This window comes from Corylus avellana, chromosome ca2 (assembly GCF_901000735.1).
Source record: "Corylus avellana chromosome ca2, CavTom2PMs-1.0".
In the NCBI taxonomy this organism is placed as follows: Eukaryota; Viridiplantae; Streptophyta; class Magnoliopsida; order Fagales; family Betulaceae; genus Corylus; species Corylus avellana.
Window position 1 is genome coordinate 38,351,206 of NC_081542.1, and position 8,965 is coordinate 38,360,170.

At 34.4% G+C, this 8,965-nt stretch overlaps 1 protein-coding gene across 1 annotated transcript; it reads left to right on the plus strand.

Moving 5' to 3' along the window:
- Window positions 1-684: 684 nt before the first annotated feature.
- Window positions 685-7,838, plus strand: LOC132168529 (disease resistance protein RPM1-like). Its single transcript, XM_059579521.1, has 3 exons — window positions 685-996; window positions 3,749-6,609; window positions 7,602-7,838. Exon 2 carries the CDS (start codon window positions 3,759-3,761, stop codon window positions 6,567-6,569), a length of 2,811 nt encoding a protein of 936 aa, XP_059435504.1. The 5' UTR covers window positions 685-996; window positions 3,749-3,758; the 3' UTR covers window positions 6,570-6,609; window positions 7,602-7,838.
- Window positions 7,839-8,965: the final 1,127 nt, after the last annotated feature.

Here is an 8,965-nt window from a genome sequence, read left to right on the forward strand (position 1 = left end):
TTAGGGTTTTGATAAAGGACCAAGTTAGTCCATCCGTTAGTTGACCGTTAGGACTAACACGTGAACCAATCAGATGTTGACACGTGGCACATATTTAATTTTTTTTTTTTTTTTTTTAAAAAAAGGAAAAAATTGGAGGTGGCTCTTGGCCATTTGGGAGCCACCCCCTTTGGCCATGGGTGTGGCCTGGCCACCCCCATTTGGCCGAGCCACCCCCAATTTTTTTCCTTTTCTTTTTTTTTTAAATGCATTTTTTTTTTAATTTTTTTTTAAAAAAATTAACTATGTGCCACGTGTCAACATCTGATTGGTCCACGTGTTAATCCTAATGGTCAACTAACGGATTGACTAACTTGGTCCTTTATCAAAACCCCAGGAGGGTCCTGTGATAAAAATGAAACCCCAATGGCGTAAAAATAAAATTTTCAAACCCCAGGGGAGGTATTAAGTACTTAACCCTATTAATTAACAAATGATGGAAATCAAATAAGGTGGGGGCAGTAGTGTAGTTTAAAAAAGTGAGAGGTTTGAATTAAAAAGAAAATCTACATACTACCACTTGTGTGGCTTTGATTGGATATATGGGGATATCTTATCCCCTTAGCCTTAGCAAAAGACAAAAAAAACAAAAAAACAAAAGGGACCACGCCCTTGCTTTTGGTAAAACACTTAGCATCAGAGAGAGAGAGAGCGAGAGAGAGAGGGAAAGCGCAAGAAACACTGTGTGCGGCTAAGATGGTGGTGATTAAGGTGAGAAGTTGGCGAGCCGAGTCGAGTGCTCGATAAGACACTCGGCTCGCCTAGAAGACGAGCTCGAGCTCGATCTCACACAAGATTTTCCTCTTGGTGAGTCGAGCCGAGTCCACCATTTATGGCTCGTCACGAGCTCGAGCCGAGCTTGAGCTTGTGAACAGTACATACGAGCTGATCTTGAACACCTCCAACTTCCCCGAACTCGACTCGTTTACGGCCCTGGTCATACCAACGTAATTCAAGGTAAAAGCTTCAAATTCCCCTAGTTTCTGCAATGTTCTTTGTGAGCATAGATTTTTTTTTTTAATTTTTTTGGTGTTGAACATGACTCTTCCTTTTGGGTATTCTTTTGTTTTGCTTTAAAGATTGGATTTTTATGTGGGTTTTCTGTTTTTGGTTTGTGGGTGTTCTTGTTTTCATTGGGTTTGCTAATTCAGAGGGAAAGATTTAGATTGTGGTTGTTTGCATTTAATATATGAGAAGTAATTGGATGAAGGAAATATGTGCATGTGAGGTACTTCAAGTTAAGATACTCCGTTCGCTCACTTATTGTTGGAATTTAGTTAGAAGTAGAAAGTTCAATAAGAACAATAGCACAAGTTTCTCTTTGATTTTTCCTATGTTTAGGTTACAAAACTATTTTTTTTTTTTTTTTTTGTATAAAAATGTATTTCATAATAGCTTCTTTTATCTTTCTTCGTACAATTAAAATATTATTTTTTTACAAAATATAAAATCTTTACCTACCTTCACTTTTTTCACAAAATCTCAACACAATCTTTAATTAAAAACAAAAAATGAAAGGGAAAAGAGAAAAGAGAAATATTTATACTAAAATAATGTGTAGGGAACCACTTTTGATTCTCTACGCATTGAGAAACACTGTAGCAACCCTTAGTTAAATACAAGAAATCTGATGTGAATATGTTTTTGTGGTTTTTCTAAATTTTTTTTTAAGCAATGTGAAGTGAATAACATATAAGGTATTTGCTGTTAGTACTCTTGTCGAGTTTTGACATTTTTAGACAAGCTTGTTTTAATTGACCTTTAAACGATCTGAGTTCGAGCCGTTTCGACATTCTCAATCAAGCTCGTTTTAATTGACGTTTAAATGATCCAAGTTCGAGCCGTTTAAGTCGTAGTCTTATGGAGGTGGAGGTGGAGGTGGAGAATATAGTTGTAGGCTTATGACAATGGAAGAAGAAGGGTGAAGAAAATAGAAAAGTTGATAGAAGAGTTGAAAAGGGAACTTTAAAAAAGTAAAAGAGACTTAAAAAAAAAAAAGGTAAAAGAGACGTGATCAAAAGGCTGTTTTCTTTGAATGACATTGAAATGCACGAGAAACGAAATCCAAAATAAAATATGATTAAAAGGCTGTGTTTTTTTTTTTTTTTTTCTTTACAAAAAATTTTTGATAGTTAAGATGCTCAACAAGAATAATTAGAACAGGCTAAATAAACAAAATTTGGACACGTAATAAATGACTGCAACATGCAACTTTCTGACTAGACCAATATATATTTTTGAATATTTTATCTCTTGTCTCACACCCGTGTCACTTCGTTCTCCCTTCTCCTGATTAATTACTGAACATGACTTCTTCTACACCTAATAATAACAAATAGTGTGTACTTTCTTACAATTTTATTTTATTTTATTTTTTTCAACTGCAATTTTTTTTATTCTTATTTTTTCAATGACCAAATGAACAGCATGACATCATAATTCGTAAATCAAATCAGTACAAATGTTGCTTTGCAATAAAGCTTGTGACCATCGTCGAATCTCTTCTTAACTATATTTCATATTAACTAATATTTTAATTTACATTTTTTTTTAAAAAAAAAATAGTTAACTTAATATATATACTAAGTTAGTATATATATATACATTAAATAGCCTATAATTTATTTATCAAAGTAACCTATACTTAATTATACTTAGTAACTTAGCTAATATGGTAGTTTATTAATTAACTAACTAGTATGTTAATACTAATATATAACACACACATATATAATAATATATATATTTTTTTAGTTTACATATATAATAATATAAGTAATATACATAGAAATATTGAGTAACCTATAGTATATTAACTAATACATACACATATAAATATTAAATAATCTATATAACATATATTACTTATTACTAATATACATACATATTAAATTTATATAACTAATTTTTTTGTAATACACACACACACACAAAAGAAATATGAACAAGCTAATGAGTTGGACTAACGAGTCGTGCTAGCAATCCAGTTGAGCTTTAAACGAGTTGAGCTCACGAACCCCCATCAAGTTCAATCGAATGAGCGGAATATGTATCATTTGCTAATCGAGTGGATTTTTACAGTAACGAGTGAGTTTGTACAATATCGAGCTCGACTTTGGGTCGACCTTAACCAAGCAGATTGTCGAGTGTATTGGCTCGTTTACCACCCTAAGTATGTCTTTGTATTAGTTATTGCACTATTGGAAGATGAGACTTGGAGTTTGTACTTTCTAACTATAATGGACCCATATTATGCTGGTGGGAGAATATGTCTTAGAGACGAAATGAGATTTTTGATTAATTGTGTTTGGATTATTTATAGATCTCTAATTGATGTTTTATAAGTAATTTGGTAGTATAAGTAGTTGGTTATTGGATAAAATATAACTGTAAGAAAATGTTTCAATTCGATTTAATATCAGTGCTTAGTATAAATTGTATTTGCTTTTTTTATTACTCTTTATCTTTGGACAACAGCATTTGTCTTTACTAATTTGCTTAGTTTTCTTGATTTCATGTTCTTTTTTCTCCTAGTTATGTGTTTCTCATGTATAGTTCATGTGTTCTTGCATTGCGTTTTCTTTTTTTAATGATATTTCTATTACTTCTAAAAGAAACACAATACAAGTTCTAAGTAGGTGTCATGTCTTGCTTTGGGCTTGGGGCGTGACAATTAACCTAAATTCATTTCTAATTGTGACAATATTAGAGAGGAAACCATGACAGAAACCGTTGTGACCCTTGTCATCAATGAGCTGGTTCAGTTGATTGCTCATGAATCAAAATTGCTAAGGGGTGTCCACCGAGATGTTGCGGACATGAGAGATGAACTTGAGAGCATCCAGTGTTTCCTCAAAGATGCAAATAGAGAGGACCTCCAAGATGGCGTCAAAACATGGGTGAAACAAGTGAGAGAAGTAGCCTATGATATAGAAGATGTAATTGATGAATACGTTCTTCACGTGGCACAACATCGCCATCAGCAAAGTTTTATTGCTTTCCTCCATAAAATTGGCCACTTATTCAAAAAATTAAAACCACGTCATGACATAGCTACAAAGATTCAAGCTATCAAAATATCAATCCGTGACATCAAGGAAAGAAGTGAAAGATATGGTTTTAGTTCCTTAGAGCAAGGATCAAGTAGTAGTGAATCTAGTGTTACATACCATGACCCTAGAGTGGGTGCACTTTTCATTGGGGAAGATGAAGTTGTGGGCATTGAGTCTACAAGGGATGAGCTCGTAAGCTGGTTGGTGGGGGGAGTATCTAAACGATCTGTTATTTCAATTGTAGGCATGGGCGGAATTGGTAAGACAACTCTTGCTAAGAAAGTATATGAGAATGAATTAGTGAAAGGACATTTTGACTGCCATGTTTGGATCACAGTGTCTCAGTCATACAACATCCAGAAGATACTCAGCTCCATGACAAAGATAGTCTACTGTGAAGATGAAACGGCTCCAGGGCAAATAGACATGACGGACGAGATCACATTAATCAGCCAGCTGAGGAAATATTTACAGCAAAAGAGGTATGTTGTGGTTTTTGATGATGTTTGGAAGTTAGAGTTTTGGGAAATTGTGAAACACGCTTTACCATACAATGACAGAGGAAGCAGGATTATTATCACAACACGCAGTGATCTCATTGGTGTATCTTGTAAAGAATCTTTTTTCGATCAGGTCCAAAAGCTACAACCTCTGTCTCAAGACAATGCTTGGGAATTGTTTTGTAGAAAGGCATTCCAGTCCGAGTTTCAAAGGTGTTGTCCCAAAGAGTTGGTGAAACTGTCGATGGACATTGTCAAAAAATGTGAAGGCCTGCCACTTGCAATTGTTGCCATAGGTGGTCTTTTGTCAACAAAGGAAAAAGTGTCATTAGAATGGAAAAAGTTGCATGATAGCCTTAGTTCTGAGCTAGAATGTAATCCACACCTTACAAGTGTAACAAAAATTCTCTTTCTTAGTTATCATGATCTTCCGTGCTACCTAAAGTTTTGCTACTTGTACTTTGGCATTTTTCCAGAGGACTACTCAATCACAAGTGATAGATTACTTTGGCTATGGGAAGCTGGGGGCTTCATAAAAGGAAAGAAGGGAAAACCATTGCTAGAGGTAGCTGAAGAATACTTAACGGAGCTTATCCAAAGAAACTTGGTTCAAGTTTCATTTGGGGAGTTTGATTATGATATAATTACAAAGTTTAGAATCCATGATTTGCTGCATGAAACCATCATATTGAAGGCTGGAGAGTTGAATTTCTCTCAAGTTCTGGAAGCAGGCGATACTACCTTCCAAGGTAAAAGCCGGAGCCTATCAATCCACGATGCTAGAGAAAATGTCTTTGAGGCAATTGAGTACTCTCGTGTCCGTTCTATTTTTCTCTTCAACATGCATGAAATGCCTAGGTCTTTCATGGTTAAATTGTTCAAAAAGTTCAAGCTTTTAAAAGTGTTAGATTTTGAAAATGCTCCTATTGATTATCTTGCTCAAGAAGTGGGTACTTTATTCCATTTGAAGTACTTAAATTTGAGGAGAACAAAAGTGAAGATACTTCCAAATTCAGTGGGTATGCTACAAAACCTTCAGACACTAAATCTTATGCAAACCCTAGTGCATGAGCTACCAATTGAGATATTTAGGCTTTATAAGTTACGACATGTTATGGCTTTTTCTCATGACTTTGGAATTAAAAGTAGCCTTCATTCGGTGCAAGGAGTCAAAGTACATGAAGGGGTTGGATGTTTAAACGAATTGCAGCACCTATCAATGATTGAGGCAAATCATCATGGGGTTGGTTTATTTGAAGAGCTCGAAAAGTTGAGTCAGTTGAGGATGTTGGGCATTTTAAATATGACTACAGAACGAGGGAGGGCCCTATGTACCTCCATACAAAAGATGGTCCACCTTAAATTTTTGGTTGTAGGCTCAATTAGTGAAGATGAGCTTATAGACTTAGAATCAATTTCTTTGCCCCCTCCATCTCTAATGCATATCTATCTAAGAGGGCGATTGAAGAAGTTGCCGAATTGGATTCTAGAGCTTCAAAATCTGGTCACGCTAGTCTTATTTTTCTCATCATTAGAGGAATATCCACTGTCGTGTGTCCAAGCTTTGCCAAATCTAATTACCCTTTCCCTCAATCAAGCGTATGATGGGGAGCAACTGCATTTTGAGGGAGGTTTTAGAAAACTCAAGAAGCTCACCCTCAGAGAGATGAAAAAATTAAAGATGGTGGAAATAGACAAAGGATCACTGTCCAGTCTTGAGCGACTAGAGATTGGGCCATGCCCGCAAATGAAGGAGGTACCCTCTGGAATCCAACACCTTGAAAGCCTAAAGCTTATCGACTTCTATGAAATGCAAAAAGAATTTGTGCTACGTATGCAGCCTGATGGAGGCGAAGATTATTGGAAAGTCAAGAAGGTAACTACTATCCATCTCAAGTATCGGATTAAAGGAGAACAATATCAAACATACAAGCTTGGTGACTCGGACTTATTGGAGCGTTTGCAAGGGTCAATCTAGGGGGATCAAACTGCCATGTAGAATTTCAATGATGAACAAGGTATGCACTTCTAATTAGCCACAAGATTTCCATGAATTTTTCTTTTTATATATATTTTTTTATATGTAATGATAAAATTCTTCACATTATGTGGCTGACTAAGGGCTATTTGGGATTGCGTTTGAGGGGCCTAAAAGTGATTTTAACGCTCAAAATATCAGTTTGAAGAAAAAAGTACTCATTTGGTAAAAAAATTAAAAGCACTTTCAAGGATCCAACAAGCCTAAAAAATGTCAAAAATGCACTTTTGTCAAAATCTTAAAATTGAAACTTTTGCCAAAAGATTTTTTTTTTTACTTAAAAGCTCTATTTTTTAAACGTAATCTTAAACAAGCTCTAAGAAAGTCATACATTGGCCGCGCGATGAGTTCCCACCTAAGCTACTGTTTGAATGCTACCAACTCCTTTTGCTCACTAAATTGTGTTTGTTGTTTTTTGTATTTCTATTTATTTGATATTTTAATTTGTCATCACTAAAAAGAGTTTGATTCTAATCTATGTTACAACAAGGATCTAGCAGTGGTAATTAGACTTGGGCCAACACAAATGACCTTTTATAATTAAAAGATTAATTCTTTAGGGGGGTTTGTTCTCATATGTAACAGTTTTGAGGGCTTTGAAACCAATGTGTTATAATGGATAGTTTATTTAGTATAAAAAGCTGTTACTTGTATGCCACAATAGGACATTGGAGTATTTTCATAAAAGAGTAATACTTATGATATATTTCCCTACAAATTGAAATATTCATGACCTTCGAACTCGCACCATCCATTATCCAATTAATTATAATAGAACAAAATTGCCTTAAAATAACATTGCATTAATTATAGTATAACTACAGAGACGAAAATAAAACAATGCTGAAATGCTTTAAAAAAAAGGGTTTTGTATTTGGCTAAACTAGCATCTTGAATGGACAATGTTTAATCAGAAGGAGGAGCTTGAAATGCATTCTCATGTATAATAGTTTTTCCTTGTGTCTTTTGCAGTTGTTCTTCTTGGTGCTTTGATTCGACATCAAATCTTTCAGTTCGTGGCTTGGCTTCGACAACAGATCAATGGTGTTGTAGAAAATCCATTTCGCTAATTTCACAAACCCAGAAACAATTGCAATTCACTTTTTATAATTCTATGTTGTTTCATGCTATACCTGTTGAAGTACTTTACAAGTAAACACTTCATATGTAAATTAGTTCATTTTAAGCATTTTGAAATTTTTGCTTGAATCCCTTACAAGATTTTCCTTCTCTATCCGGGACTGTAAAAATTTTGAATGCTAATAAGAAGCACCAATATTCACAATCCACAAGTCAAAGAACAATCATGGCATCCACTGGAATAGTCACCAAAACCCAAAATTAAGATAACAACAATTGATCAAAATCTGAAAGAAAAAAAAAAAAAAAAAATCAACCAAATGAATTAAAATAAGAACTGGGTGCTTGAAATGAGAATTTGATGGCACCTAGATACTGAATTCAATAAAGCCTTTGATAATCTTCTTAATGATTCAGACCATGATTTTTATTCAGTCTTGCTTATTTACTTGTTCTTGGAAAATAAATGGGTTATGTGGGTTGGATTGAGCTAGTGACCTAGCAAAGCGGTTGGAATAAGTGGCCATTGAGTGACAAAGCAATAATAATAAAAAAAAGAGTATTACAAGACACTACTGTTCAGTGACATGAGGGACTACTTTCTTAATGGATGGCTTTTGTTTGGATATTAATATGTGCTATTCCCATCACTAAAGCTATAGTTGTTCCTAGCTATTTGTCATTTTGAAGAATAACTATTCAACATAGATTGTTATCCTGTGAATAAAAAAGTAACCAAATGAATGGAATAACTATTCTCCAGTATTACTATTCTATTCTGAGTTCTAATCCGCATACCAACCGTACTCTTAATGAGTAGAAAGAAGTCTCATCTCAACCTATACAGCTAGCTCAAACAATGGGGGATACGTCTCGTGCAAAAGAAAGAGTGGTAGAATTTCATGTACGATGGAATATATATTCCTTAAATGAGAATGGTAAAAGTGATTAGTATCACATTAGTGATAATAAGTTTAAAATTGTCTCAACATGTTAATGTGGACAAAGCAACAGTGACACAACTCTCCAAATCTTCAACAAAATAAAGCATGTTGAAAATTTGCTATTTTACAGTTGAGCCAATTAAGTTAAATGCTACCATCTTTGTCATCAAAATTGCTGAGATTTGAAAATGAATTGATTAGAAAATTAGAATTGAGGAATTAAGATATTGACATGCATAATTGGATTAGAAAACTTAGGGTTTGAGGATGATTTTGTTTAGGGGTGTCAAGGCGGTTACGGTTAGCGGTTTT